Source organism: Pseudophryne corroboree, chromosome 7, assembly GCF_028390025.1.
Source record: "Pseudophryne corroboree isolate aPseCor3 chromosome 7, aPseCor3.hap2, whole genome shotgun sequence".
NCBI classification, from domain to species: domain Eukaryota; kingdom Metazoa; phylum Chordata; class Amphibia; order Anura; family Myobatrachidae; genus Pseudophryne; species Pseudophryne corroboree.
The window spans coordinates 178,754,381-178,769,629 of record NC_086450.1 but is presented as its reverse complement, the minus strand read 5'-3'; the positions used below and the strand labels follow the sequence as shown (position 1 = coordinate 178,769,629).

General features: G+C 49.2%; 1 protein-coding gene across 5 annotated transcripts in view; it reads left to right on the top strand.

The window, feature by feature from the left end:
- The first annotated feature begins 14,219 nt into the window (after positions 1–14,219).
- The window catches only part of ZFAND2B (zinc finger AN1-type containing 2B), a 46,451-nt gene continuing 45,421 nt past the window's right edge, over positions 14,220–15,249 (top strand). The window contains exon 1 of one of the 5 annotated variants that reach the window (XM_063933820.1): positions 14,220–14,317. Coding sequence is in view for 4 of the 5 variants with exons in the window: in XM_063933821.1 (XP_063789891.1) it covers positions 14,399–14,451 (53 nt within the window). In the remaining variant the exon portion in view is untranslated. Of the gene's footprint in view, positions 14,318–14,384; positions 14,478–15,249 lie in introns of those variants that run through there. The other 4 variants (XM_063933821.1, XM_063933818.1, XM_063933817.1 and 1 more) reach the window with 4 other exon arrangements.

Sequence of the window (15,249 nt, the reverse complement as noted above, 5' to 3'; positions counted from 1 at the left end):
CCGACAATGGTGTCCCGAGTAACTTTGGCTTCCCTGCAAACAATGTGTCACAAATTCATTTGGGCTCATCGTAAACCTCGTTTAAGACGAACCATATTGACCAACAGTGCAACCTCAGGCGGTTTGGGATATCCTAATCTTCAGGTTTATTTTAACGCCTGTCAACTTAACCACATAGTGTCCTGGCATTCCCCCCGAGGAATCAGAAAATGGGTTGATATTGAGAACTCTATATTTCAGGGTATCCCCCTGGACTCCCTACTGTGGCTACCCAGGTCCTGCAGACCAGCCTCGGCCTATTCAGTCCCCACGATTAAATTCACCCTCGGATTGTGGGACAAACTCCGCATCACTTATAATCTTTCTTCATACCCCTCACCTCTGTCCCCTATCTGGGGTCACCCCGCCTTCCCTCCAGGCAGTGACCGACATATGGCAGCCCCATGGCAATCCCAGGGTGTCACGAGATTTATCCATGTTAAAGGCCACTCTGCACCGGCCTCTTTTGGAGATTTTCAAGAACGCCTTGATATTCCATCCTCGTGTCATTACCATTATATTCAAATTCTTAGCTTTCTTAAATCACAACTTAAAACTACTCTTTTGAGATCGCCCACCGCCTTCGAACATATGTGTCTGCTTTCAATTGGCAAAAAGGGGAATATCTCCACAATATATAACTCGGTTCTGGCTCCAGATCCTCCTCCCCGTGATCCCCATGAATTAGCCTGGGAATCAGATCTTTCCCATCCGTTAGAAGACGAACAATGGGAAGAAATTAGATTGCGCACTGCTAAAGCCTCCATTAGTGTGGCACTTAGGGAGACATGTTACAAAGTCTATACCAGATGGTACCTAGTCCCCTCCAGACTTCATTCCATTTTCCCTGCGACCTCGAATTTATGCTGAAGACTCTGTGGAGAGGAGGGCACCTTTCTTCACATATGGTGGACCTGTCCCTCTATTCGCCCCTTCTGGAATACAGTTGGAGCGCTCATTGCTCAATCTTGCGGGCATAACATTGATCTCTCTCCTGAAATTGCTTTACTTCAAGCCCCCATACCGTCACTACCCAAACCCCAAGATAGGCTTGTTATGCAATTCTGCATGGCGGCTAAATGTCTGATTGCTAAATGCTGGAAGGATCACAAACCACCCTCCAAGGCATTATTGGTGACTAAGATTAATTATATAGCCAATATGGAATATATTACTAGTCTAAGAAATAACACAGTGGCCCAATTCCACAACATTTGGTCCCCGTGGTACCTCACGCGTTCTTCACTCATCCCCGGACTCTGCTAATACCCATACTACTCAATCTGTTATTATCTTTGCTTAGACTTACAGCCAACCTCCCAGTTTCCTTATCTGTGACTTTCTCAACTTTCCCATCTTGTTCTTACACTTTTTCTCTTTCTCTTACTTTCCTTATCTTTTTTATTTTTATTTCTACCAAGTTTTCTCTCGGTTTTGGTATAGTTCATATACTATACTATAATTGGAAAAAAAAAAAAAAAAGGGAATGATCACACACACGTTTGAATTCCCACAGGCTGAAAGTTGCTATCCTCTGATAGCCTATATTTTCATAGAACTGTATATTTAATTCTAATATTAATCGAAAACGTCTTTATGTTATAATTCTATAACGCTATGTGGACAAATTTTCATCTGCACGTTCATTATTTTGACCTGTACCTGTATATGTACGACATTGCTTTGGTTATTGATCATTCTCAATAAAAAACACTATCATATATAAAAAAAAAAAAAAAAAAAGCTACAACGGTATTGCGCCAGGTCAAGAGACCCTCAGGCGATAGCTGTGGACGCCCTGGTAACACCGTGGGTGTTCTAGTCGGTCTATGTGTTTCCTCCTCTTCCTCTCATACCCAAGGTGCTGAGAATCGTAAGAAGAAGAGGAGTGAGAACAATACTCATTGTTCCGGATTGGCCAAGAAGGTCTTGGTACCCGGAACTGCAAGAAATGCTCACAGAGGACCCATGGCCTCTGCCTCTCAGACAGGACCTGTTGCAACAGGGGCCCTGCCTGTTCCAAGACTTACCGCGGCTGCGTTTGACGGCATGGCGGTTGAACGCCGGATCCTAGCGGAAAAAGGCATTCCGGAGGAAGTTATTCCTACGCTGATAAAGGCTAGGAAGGACGTGACAGCAAAGCATTATCACCGCATATGGCGAAAATATGTTGCTTGGTGTGAGGCCAGGAAGGCCCCTACAGAGGAATTCCAACTGGGCAGATTTCTGCACTTTCTACCGTCTGGAGTGACTATGGGCTTGAAGTTGGGATCCATAAAGGTCCAGATTTCGTCCCTATCCATTTTCTTTCAAAAGGAACTGGCGTCTCTTCCTGAAGTTCAGACGTTTGTTAAGGGAGTGCTGCATATTTAGCCCCCTTTTGTGCCACCAGTGGCACCTTGGGATCTCAACGTGGTGTTGGGTTTCCTGAAATCCCACTGGTTTGAACCACTTAAGACCGTGGAGCTAAAGTATCTCACGTGGAAGGTGGTCATGCTATTGGCCTTAGCTTCGGCTAGGCGTGTGTCAGAATTGGCGGCTTTGTCATGTAAAAGCCCCTATCTGGTTTTTCATATGGACAGGGCAGAATTGCGGACTCGTCCCCAATTTCTGCCAAAGGTGGTGTCATCTTTTCATTTGAACCAACCTATTGTAGTGCCTGCGGCTACTCGTGACTTGGAGGATTCCAGGTTACTAGATGTAGTCAGGGCTTTGAAGGTTTATGTAGCCAGAACGGCTGGAGTCAGGAAAACTGACTCGCTGTTAATCCTGTATGCCCCCAACAAGTTGGGTGCTCCTGCTTCAAAGCAAACCGTTGCCCGCTGGATCTGTAACACGATTCAGCAGGCTCATTCTGCGGCTGGATTGCCGCATCCAAAATCAGTGAAAGCCCATTCCACAAGGAAGGTGGGCTCTTCTTGGGCGGCTGCCCGAGGGGTCTCGGCTTTACAGCTTTGCCGAGCTGCTACTTGGTCGGGTTCAAACACATTTGCAAAATTCTACAAGTTTGATACCCTGGCTGAGGAGGACCTTGAGTTTGCCCATTCGGTGCTGCAGAGTCATCCGCACTCTCCCGCCCGTTTGGGAGCTTTGGTATAATCCCCATGGTCCTTACGGAGTCCCCAACATCCACTAGGACGTTAGAGAAAATAAGATTTTACTCACCGGTAAATCTATTTCTCATAGTCCGTAGTGGATGCTGGGCGCCCGTCCCTAGTGCGGACTTTCTGCAATACGTGTATATAGTTATTGCTTAATAATGGGTTATGTTATGTTGGCATCCATTGTTGATGCCCTGTTGTTGTTCATACTGTTGACTGGATAAGTGTATCACAAGTTATACGGTGTGATTGGTGTGGCTGGTATGAGTCTTACCCGGGATTCCAAAATCCTTTCCTTATAATGTCTGCTCTTCCGGGCACAGTTTCCTTAACTGAGGTCTGGAGGAGGGGCATAGAGGGAGGAGCCAGTGCACACCAGATAGTACTAAATCTTTCTTTAGAGTGCCCAGTCTCCTGCGGAGCCCGTCTATTCCCCATGGTCCTTATGGAGTCCCCAGCATCCACTACGGACTATGAGAAATAGATTTACCGGTGAGTAAAATCTTATTTTTTTCAGCAAAAGTGAAATGAATCCCATAAGTCTCCTTACCTGGTTTTCCATGACAGAAAAGATTTATGGTTCCTTCATTCGAGCCTATAGTTATGAAGGTAGTCACACCTAGTGTTGCCATGCTTCTGCTCTTCTGTATAATTTTCGAGGAGGTATTTCATTCATTGCATGTGATGTGTGCCTATGGATCTGACTGTCCAGGACCCAGGAGTTGCATCATTAAAGTTGGATACACACTTGAAAGATGCAACAATCTACTGACTGCCCGATTTGATACAATGATCTATAGTGTCCGCATGCAAACAATCCGCTGTACGATGACGCAATATAACGTGTATCAGGAGAGTTATGCTCCACTTTGTACATCGCATTGTCCCATCTGATGTGCAGTTAATCAGCTGGGACAATACTATAAATGATGTGTGTACACAACAGATTGGAAGTACACACTACACGATGTTCCTACTGAGTAGCAGCAGGCTAATGTGTAGTTTGTACCCAGCTTTATATTTTCATTGATTACCTGTTGGAGGCTTCTTGGGCCTAATTCAGATGTGGCTGAAGTTACGTTCCGATTATCAGTACTTTACGCATGCGCAGGACATATTCTGGGCTTGCACAAATGGGTCCTGTGACATAGGACAGCAGCAGACTGTCAGTGATTGACAGCCTGCTGCCATCTGGGGGTTGGGGAGGGGGTTGCACCAGCCTCCGTTTGGAAAAATAGGATTTTAATTACCTACTGGTAAATCCTTTTCTCGTAGTCCATAAGGGATATTGGTACGACGGGGTATAGACGGGGTCCAAAGGAGCCCGTGCACTTTAAATTTCTTTACTGGGTGTGCTGGCTCCTCCCCTCTATGCCCCGTCCCACAGGCAGTTATAGATAAAACAGTGCCTGAAGGAGAAAGGACATATATGAGAGAAGGAACATAACAACGAGTGGTGAGAGTTATACACCAGCACACCACTAACATACAACAAACAACAACGTCTGATAACAACAGCAACAGCTGAACAGGTAACCATATAAAGAGAACCTGCAGAAAAGTCAACGCACTGAGGCGGGCGCCCAATATCCCTTATGGACTACGAGAAAAGGATTCTATTTTCTCTAGCATCCATAAGGGATATTGGGGAGACTTAGTACGATGGGGACGTCCCAAAGCTTCCAGAACGGGCGGGAACGTGCGGAGACTGCTGCAGCAGTGCCTGCCCAAACTGGGTATCCTCTTTGGCCAGGGTATCAAATTTGTAGAACTTAACAAACGTGCTCTTCCCCAACCAGGTAGCAGCTTGGCATAGTTGCAAGGCAGAGACTCCACGGGCAGTCACACAGGAAGAGATCACCGATCTTGTAGAGTGGGCCTTCAGAGACCTAGGAACAGGTAAGGCTGCCGACACATAGGCCTGTTGGATAGTAAGCATAAGCCAACTGCTTTGAACCAGGGCAACACTTTTTCTGCACATCATAGAGCACGAACAAAGAATCCGTCTTTCTGATCTGAGCCATTCGCTTGACAAATCTTCAAGGCTCGCACAGCATCCAATGCCTCCAGAGGAGCAGAAGTGCCAGAACTGGACGGAACCACAATAGGCTGATTCAAGTGGAACGCAGAGACAACCTTCGGCAGGAACTGCTACCTAGTCCTGAGCTCTGCTCTGTCCTTGTACAAAACCAAGTAGGGACTTTTACACGATAAGGCACCCAATTCTGAGACACATCTAGCAGAAGCCAGGGCCAGTAACATCACTGTCTTCCACGTGAGGTACTTGTCTTCTACCGTCATCAGAGGTTCAAACCAGTTGGACTGTAGAAAATCCACCACCACATTCAAATCCCAGGCGGCACAAAAGGAGGTTGTATGTGGAGCACCCCTTGTGTTGAACTTCTGGCAACACCTCAAATTTCTTCTGAAAGAAAATTGAGTGATCTGAAATCTGGACCTTATCGGAACCCAAAAGTAAGCCCTTATCTACACCAGCCTGCAGGATATGTAAGAAACGTCCCAAGTGGAACTCTGCAGGCGGATATGTGCATGCCTCGCACCAAGAGACATATCTTCTCTAGATATGATGATAGTTTTTTGACGTCACAGGTTTCCGGGCCTGAACCATGGTAGCAATAACCTTTTTGGAAAGGCCCTTGTGAGCTAGGATGTTCCATGCCATCAACCGAAGTCGCCGTAAGTCTGGGTAGATGAACGGCCCTTGTTGAAGAAGATCTCTTCTGAGTGGTAGAGGCCAAGGGTCTTCGACGGACATGTCCAGGAGATCCGCGTACCAAGCCTTCCGAGGCCAATTTGGGGTAATCAGAATTGCCCAGACTCCCTGATTTCTGAGACGCTTGAGCACCCTTTTGAGCAACAGAATCGGAGGAAACCGGTACACCAGCCGGTAAGGCTAAGGCAACATTAGTGCATCTACTGCACTCGCCTGAGGTTCCCTGGTTTGTGAGCAATACCAGTGAAGCTTCTTGTTGAGTCGAGAAGCCATCATGTCTATTTGTGGGCAGCCCCACCGGTTGATGATCTGCTGAAACACCTGATGGTGGAACCCCCACTCCCCCGGGTGGAGATCGTTACGACTCAGGAAGTCTGCTTCCCAGCTGTCCACTCCCAGAATGAAAATTGCTGACATTGCTCTTGCATTTATTTCCGCCCAGAGGAGTATCTTTGACACCTCTCACATACAGGCTTTGCTTTTTGTCCCCCCTTGCCAATTGATGTATGCCACTGCTGTGGCGTTGTCCGAATGTACTTGGATCGCGTGATCTTTGAGCAGAGAAGAAGCCTGAAGCAGAGCATTGTAGATTGCCCGAAGTTCCGGAATGTTGATCGGAAGGAGGGCTTCGTGGGCTGACCACCTGCCCTGGAACTGAGCCCCTTGAGTGACATCCTCATCCTCTCAGACCCGCATCCATCGTGAGGGGGATCCAATCCTGAATCCCGAAACTCCGGCCTTCCAGGAGATTGGAAGACTGCAGCCACCACAGGAGGAAAATCCTGGCCTGAGGTGACAGCCATATCATCCGGTGCATCTGTAGATGTGATCCGGACCACTTGCTCAGGAGATCCAATTGAAATGTTCTGGCATGGAACCTCCCATATTGGATCGCCTCGTATGAGGCAACCATCTTCCCCAACAATCGTATGCAAAGATGGGTGGATACTCAAGCAGGTCGGAACACCATGCGGACCATCTCCTGAAGTGTTCTCGCTTTGTCCTCCGGGAGAAACACCTTCTGGGCCACAGCATCCAGTAACATCCCCAGCAACAGGAGCCGCTGAGTTGGGTCCAGCTTGTGACTTCTGTAAATTGAGAATCCACCCATGCTGTGACAGAAGTTGGATAGTGCAGTCGATATGGAGCAATAAAAACTCCCTGGATCTTGCTTTTATCAGGAGATCATCCAGGTAAGGGACAACATTGACCCCCTGGACCCGGAGCTGGAACATCATCTCTGCCATCACCTTTGTGAATACCCTCGGAGCTGTAGACAGGCTGAAAGGCAGTACCTGAAACTGGTAATCGTCCAGTAGGGCAAACTTTAGATAAGCCTGATGAGCTGGCCAAATAGAAATATGAAGGTAGGCGTCCTTGATATCAAAGGAAACCATGAATTCCTGTTCTTCCAGGCCCGCAATCACTGCTCTCAAGGATTCAATTTTGAACTTAAAAACCTTCAGGTAAGGGTTCAAGGACTTTAGATTCAAAATGGGTCTTACCGAACCATCCAGGCTTCAGTAACACAAACAGGTTGGAGTAATAACCCTTTCCTCGTTGTGGTATTGGTACTCGAACAATGACATGGGACTGGACCAACTTTTGGATGGCCTGTTGCAACGTAACCTGTGTATCCTCCAAAGCTGGTAAGCTTGATTTGAAAAATCGTTGGGGAGGAGCACCGTCAAACTCCAGCTTGTAGCCCTGAGAAATGAGATCCTTGACCGAGGTATCCTAGCAGGAAGCCTCCCAGACCCGGCTGAAGTGACGCAGTCGAGCTCCCACCTCAAGATCCCCTCGTGGTAGGTGGGCACCGTCATGCTGAGGACTTAGTGGAAGCAAAACTGGTGCTCTGTTCCTGAGAACCGGTGTTTGCAGATCTTCTTGTCTTACCTCTGGTGCCTCTAGCTGCATCGGAGGCACCTTTGGCCCTAGATCAAAATCTGTTAGACTGAAAAGGACTGAACAGACGGCCCCAGGTAGGAACGCCTAGCCGGAGGAGGTCCCGGAGGGGAGAAATGTGGATTTCCCTGCAGTGACTTTGGAAATCCACAAATCCAACTCAATCCCAAAGAGCCATTCCACAGAAAAGGGGAGAGATTCCACACTGCGCTTGGATTCTGTGTCCGCTATCCACTGATGCAACCACAATGCCCTGCGCGCTGACACTGCCATGGCAGAAGTCCTAGCATTAATATTGCCCATCTCCTTGAGCGAGTAACACAGGATGCATGCAGTGTCCTGAATGTGCTTCAGGAGACACCGTAGTGACCAGAGGCATATCCCCGGAGAGGCCCTCCTGAATTTGAGAAGCCCACGTGTGAATGGCATGGGTCATCCAGCAACCCACTATGACCGACCTTTGCGAAACACCTGCTGCTGTGTAGATAGACTTTAGTGTAGTCCCTATTTTTCTGTCCCCAGGGTCCTTTATGGTAAAGGAGCCCGGGGCAGGCAGCACCGCCTTTTTTGACAGTCGAGAGACTGATACGTCAACTCCCGGCGGTTCTCCCAGAATTTCCTACCTTAAGGAGCAAATGGGAAACTGTGCAAAAACCTTTTTGACACTTGGGCCCTCATTCCGAGTTGTTCGCTCGCTAGCTGCTTTTAGCAGCCGTGCAAACGCTAAGCTGCCGCCCTCTGGGAGTGTATCTTAGCTTAGCAGAAGTGCGAACGAAAGGATCGCAGCGATGCTACAAAAAAAGATTGTGCAGGTTCTGAGCTGCTCCAGACCTACTCCTAGCTTGCGAACACTTCAGACTTTTTAGTTCCTGATTTGACGTCACGAACACGCCTTGCATTCGGCCAGCCACGCCTGCGTTTGTATCTGACATGCCTGTGTTTTTCCACACACTCCCAGAAAACGGTCAGTTACCTCCCAGAAACACCCACTTCCTGTCAATCACTCTGCGGCCAGCAGTGCGACTGGAATGCGTCGCTAGACCTTGTATAAAACTACTTCGGATTTTGTGAAAGTACGTTGCGCGTACGCATTGCGCCTCATACGCATGCGCAGAACTGACGATTTGTTTGCCTGATCACTGTGTAGCGACTGAAAACATGTAGCGAACAACTCGGAATGACCCCCTTGGTTTTTTTTGTCTGGATTTTTCCAGGCTAACTTAAATAGGTCATCTAACTCTGCAGAATCAGGGAAAGTGACATTAGGCTTGTTTTGTGTAAAGAAAAACGACTGCTGTGATGCAGCGTCCTCTAGAGGAAGCTTTAACACGTCCCGTATAACCAAAATGAGTGGTTCAATACCCTGAGCAGAAGTGGAATCCCCACTAACGGGATCCAAGTCATCCCCATCCTCCTGTGTATCCTCATCTGAATCAGATAGTAAGGCAGGTAAACCACGCTTTTGTGGTCCTGAGTTAGAGAGGGGGGCTGTGTAACATATGCCCTAGCAGCTAAGTCTGCAACAGCCTGTTGAAGTAGCTGAGTTTTCTGAATATTAGCAATGAGTTGTGATGACATATCAGACACAGTGACGTGCGGTGAGGTCAGAGGCTGGGGAGGCACACATGGGGGTGGGTCTGGGTGCTGGGAGTCTGTGACCCCCTATTCAATGTAACACACACGCACACAGTCCTGTCCCCACACTCACTACAGATGCCACACACTCACACAGAGCCCTGTCCCCACACTCACTACAGATGCCACACACACAGTGGCGCAGGGAGGGGGTGGAGGGTACTCTCTACCTGGCCCGGGCTCATTGGAGGGGCCCGGAGGGGGGCCCTGGTCCCGCTGCCCTCCCCTTTTCTTGTTGCTGACAGCCGCATGTCGGGTGGGGAGAGAGAGAACTGGCTGCCGCTGCAGCAGCCTCTCTCCCAGCCCAGCAGATGCTGGCATGTGGTGGGGTGACAGGCAGCTCAGCGGTGGCCAGTCCTCTCTCCAGTGATAAAAGGAAGGGGAGTGATCGCGCCCTCCCTTACGCTGCCACCCACTAGTTCTGACACTGGCTCCCCAACTGCGTGGCGCACACACCCACACACACAGAGTCCTGTGCCCACACTCACTACAGATGCCACACACACACACACACACACACACATACAATCCTGTCCCCACACTCACTACAGATGATACACATACACACACACACAGATACATACATCCTGTCCCCATACTCACTACAGGTGATACACACACACACACACACACACTCACACACTGCTACTCACCCCAGTCACTGTGCACGGGTGGCTGCTGCTGGCACTTCAGATCCCCATCTCCTTCCTCGCCTGTCACGCTGTGGTAGATGCTAGATTCAAGTGGTCTAAGAGACCATTTACGTCAGGGGGAGGAGCCACGACACCCAGGGGAGGAGCTAGGCCAGCAGGATAGTTCCTCTACTATCCATGCCACCAACTATTATCTTTAGTAACCTGGCCACCGAGCCCGCAAAAATACATTTCGGGTACCCTGTTCGACCATGGCTCCTCCCCCTGGTGACGTGGCTCCACCCCCGAGTGACATCAGAGGTCCCTTACCCCACTCTGATTTAGAACCAACCGTCACGCTGCTCAGCTCCAGTGTCTGTCTTCCTGCACTTTCTGGATTAGTCACATGACCAATCCGAGCTGCCCATCAGAGCACAAGTGCGCCCCCACACTGAGGCATGCCTCCCATTTCTCCTTTCTAAGCAGCATGATTGGCTGCTGTGTAGCCCAGCCCCGCTGTACAGGCAGGCTCTGACAGTGTGTGAGCTTATTCATCACAGTGAAACACTAATAATTTCTGTCCTATATAGAACACAGATTGTATACAATAGCGGCTCTCCCCCTTTGCTACACCCTGTACCAGTTTTCCAGCGTATTCTGTAGTGTCAGGACGAGCTTTGTGTGCCTGCTGCTGCAGTAAGCAGAGGAAGGCGCCAAAATGGCGCTGGTCCCGCTCTGAGGTAGCCCACCCAATGGCGCCAGGGCTACAGAGTTTTTTATACTGGCAATGTCTCCTAATGTGCTTAAAAACCCCACACAAGTGATAGTTTAAGCCACCACAAGCCAGTGTACACGGGGAGCTCTAGCAGATCCCCCCCAGGAGGATCCCGTATGCCGCGCCCGCGTTCAGCCACACCATGAACCAGGGGGACCCCCCTAGCGGGGACCCTGGTTTGTACTCACCTCTGTCATCACCTTCAGGCATCTGATAGAGGTGTGCTGCGATTGCGACAGCTAAGGCGCAGTGCCCCGCTGAACAAACCTCTCAGGACGGTGGTCCTGCAGCAGGAAAGCGACTCTGACACCTCGCAAGGCCGGTGACCGCCCCCTCCCTCCCCTAACTCCCACGGTCATTTTTTTCTAAACTGCCTGTGGGAGGGGGCATAGAGGGGAGAGGCCAGCACACCCAGTGAAGAAATTTAAAGTGCATCGGCTCCTTTGGACCCCATCTATACCCCGTGTTACTAAGTCTCCCCAATATCCCTTATGGATGCTAGAGAAAATGGAGGTGTGTCGCTGCCGTTTATGGGAAGAGAAGAGGTCAGGGATCTCCGTAGTTGGTTTACGTGTCCAGTGGGCTGGTGTCTGCTCGTTCGGCATCCCGGCTATTGGGATTCCGGCATCAGGATGGTGAACCTATTTGGGATGCCGGTGTCGGCATTTCGAATAGTGTTGGGATTCCGGCTTCGGTATACACGTTTTTATACAAGTGTTTTTTAGTCGCGGTCATCTATATAAATGTTACAGGGATTGTCCACCATTCCCTGATTATCTCTGCTTAGAGTCATAGAGGGCTGTGTATGAGCATCTAAAAAACCAAATCCAATCATAAGCCTCTGTCTTGACACTAAACACAGTCAGTCCCTACCAAAAACAGGGATTGGTGAAAACCCTTTTTAACTTTTCACTGGATGATTTGTACTTGAGTTATACCTGTTCACCGGGTGGCACTTGATATACCGGCAGTCGGGATCCCGGCGCTCATAATACCGACGCCAGAATCCCAACCGCCAGTATACTGACAAGTATTCTCCCTCTTGGGGTGTCCACGACACCCCTGGAGGGAGAATAAATAGTGTGCCCGCAGTGTGGTGAACACGAGCCCGCCAAGGGCTCTTTCACGCTCGCCCCACTGCCGGCATTCCAGCGGTTGGAATCCCGGTGCCAGTATGCTATGGGCACAATCAGTGCGAAAATGTGGGACATTTCTATATCGTCCCCTTCGATCTCCCGTCACCGTAGACGGGAAATAGGGCACGATAACAATTTCCCGCCTGTCGGGATCCCGACACCATCTGAAATACCGGCGGTCACAGTCCCGACCGACGGCTGCTTACCCCTCTTGAGTCTTGAGTGGTGGTCCACGCCACCACCCGGAGGGGAACAGAACCCTATGGCGTCCGAAGGTCGCCAATGGGCCCGAAGCGTGGCGAGCGTGAAGGGACCCGCTGTGTCGGTCTCCTGTCCCCGGGATCCCGACCGCCAGGATCTCGTACTGATCCCATTTACATTTTACATACATCCAAACATGACCCTCTCCAGGGGGGACAGAGGGGGTCATTCCGAGTTGTTCGCTCGTTATTTTTTTGTCGCAACGGAGCGATTAGTTGCTAATGCGCATGCGCAATGTCCGCAGTGCGACTGCGCCAAGTAAATTTGCTATGCAGTTAGGAATTTTACTCACGGTTTTTTCTTCGTTCTGGTGATCTTAATGTGATTGACAGGAAGTGGGTGTTTCTGGGCGGAAACTGGCCGTTTTATGGGTGTGTGCGAAAAAACGCTACCGTTTCTGGGAAAAACGCGGGAGTGGCTGGAGAAACGGAGGAGTGTCTGGGCGAACGCTGGGTGTGTTTATGACGTCAAACCAGGAATGACAAGCACTGAACTGATCGCAGATGCCGAGTAAGGTTGAAGCTACTCAGAAACTGCTAAGAGGTGTGTGGTCGCAATTTTGAGAATCTTTCGTTCGCAATTTTAAGAAGCTAAGATTCACTCCCAGTAGGCGGCGGCTTAGCGTGTGTAAAGCTGCTAAAAGCAGCTTGCGAGCGAACAACTCGGAATGAGGGCCAGAATGCACTATTCCTGGACTTCCCTCTTAATTTATGCTTGCCATCACCTGTGGTGAAACACCTTTCTTATCCATTAACCTGTTCAACACAGGTGGCTGGCGGCTGCAATCATCAATTAAGAGAAAAGTCCAGGTAGAGAACATTTTGTCCCTGTTGGGAGGTATGCATTTAACGCAGATTTCTGTTCAAGCCGTCTTAAGGGGGACATGTACTAAGCAGTGATAAAAGTGGAGAAGTGAGCCAGTGGAGAAGTTGCCCATGACAACCAATCAGCTGCTCTGTATAATTTTAAAGTATGCAAATTATAAATGTTACTTCAATGCTGATTGGCTGCCAAGGGTAACTTCTCCACTGGCTCACTTCTCCACTTTTATCACTGCTTGGTACATGTCCCCCTAAGTGTTAACAGGTTTGTGGCACCCGCAATCATCACATTTAACGCAGTCTGATCTCGGCCCTGGGGGATCAATTAAGTCTGCTGTAATTAACCGAGGCTAGTTGAATCCACCTCGGAAATACAGTTTATACCCAACTTTTCACCTGCTCAGGGGCTACAGAAATAAAAGCAGCAGTAACTCCCGTGGAGAGTTAACACGGGTCAATTTGCACAGCTAGCTGTATAGCAAAAATTAGCTGCGTTAACCTAAACAGATTATCGCCGTTAACTGAATTATCCCTTAAACCAGTGGTTCCCAAACATTTTTGAGTCACGGCGCCCTAGAGTATCAGAATATTTTATCACGGCACCCCTAGGCCAAAAGTTTCTTATTGAGAAATTTTGAATAAAATCTTAAATTAAGTAAAATGTGCTTATATGTCATTCTTAGGTTCAATTATGTGGTGAGGGACAGGATCCACTTCTGGTTGTCCACATAATTTATGACTGGAAGACACCAGCACTGGTTTTGCCTATTACATTGACCATAAATATTTGAATTGGTTCTTGAACATCAGTCCAAGGCACCCCTGCAAGTGTCCCGAGGCACCCCAGGGTGCCTAGGCACACAGTTTGGGAACCACTGCCTTAAACTGTTTTACCAAATTACTTCAAATAAACAGCAGAGAGTTCATGGTAATATATAGTGCGTACAGGGCAACCAGTAGCAACAGCGGTAGGTGGCTACCCGGCCCCGCTCACCAACACACCGCGTATTATTCGGGTTCTTATTTAATAATTTTAGTAAACAGGAAATGAGTTGCAAGAACTAGACAAGTCATGGAAATTGCACAACTCATCATGGACGGCCAAGAAAAAAAAACTTCTCAGGGTGTACCAACATGGCGGACAGTCCCGCCTACTCTTGATTGACAGCTCACTGCAGCCTGTGGAGACGCTGATTTGTTAGCGTGCTGATGGTCGCTAGGGTAACGGACAGGATGTGACGCTATATCCGGATGTCTGTTGTTGCAGCTTGGGGTCTGGTGAGTGTCAGAGCTGAGGGTGTAGTAGTCGGGTGTAATCAGCCATGATGACCGGACTGTGTTTCGGGTGAAGCTGGGGTGATGGGTGTGCAGATTCTGTGCAGGCTGGAGCGCAGTATAGGGTTAGATATAGGGTGAGGCCCTGTAGGGTAATGGCCAGGTAGGTCCATACTGCCTACCAGCCATAGTATACAGGAGGTGAACCCAGGCTGCCTTCCATCATTAAATTCTATTTCTCTATCGTCCTAAGTGGATGCTGGGGTTCCTGAAAGGACCATGGGGAACAGCGGCTCCGCAGGAGACAGGGCACAAAAAAGTAAAGCTTTACTAGGTCAGGTGGTGTGCACTGGCTCCTCCCCCTATGACCCTCCTCCAGACTCCAGTTAGATTTTGTGCCCGAACGAGAAGGGTGCAATCTAGGTGGCTCTCCTAAAGAGCTGCTTAGAGAAAGTTTAGTTTAGGTTTTTTTCTTTACAGTGAGTCCTGCTGGCAACAGGATCACTGCAACGTGGGACTTAGGGGGAAAGTAGTAAACTCACCTGCATGCAGAGTGGATTTGCTGCTTGGCTACTGGACACCATTAGCTCCAGAGGGATCGAACACAGGCCCAGCCGTGGAGTCCGGTCCCGGAGCCGCGCCGCCGACCCCCTTGCAGATGCTGAAGCGTGAAGAGGTCCGGAAACCGGCGGCTGAAGACGCCTCAGTCTTCATAAGGTAGCGCACAGCACTGCAGCTGTGCGCCATTTTCCTCTCAGCACACTTCACTGGGCAGTCACTGAGGGTGCAGAGCGCTGGGGGGGGGCGCTCTGAGAGGCAAATATAAACCTTATACAAGGCTAAAAATACCTCACATATAGCCCATAGGGGCTATATGGAGATATTTAACCCCTGCCTGACTGGAAAAATAGCGGGAGAAGAACCCGCCGAAAAAG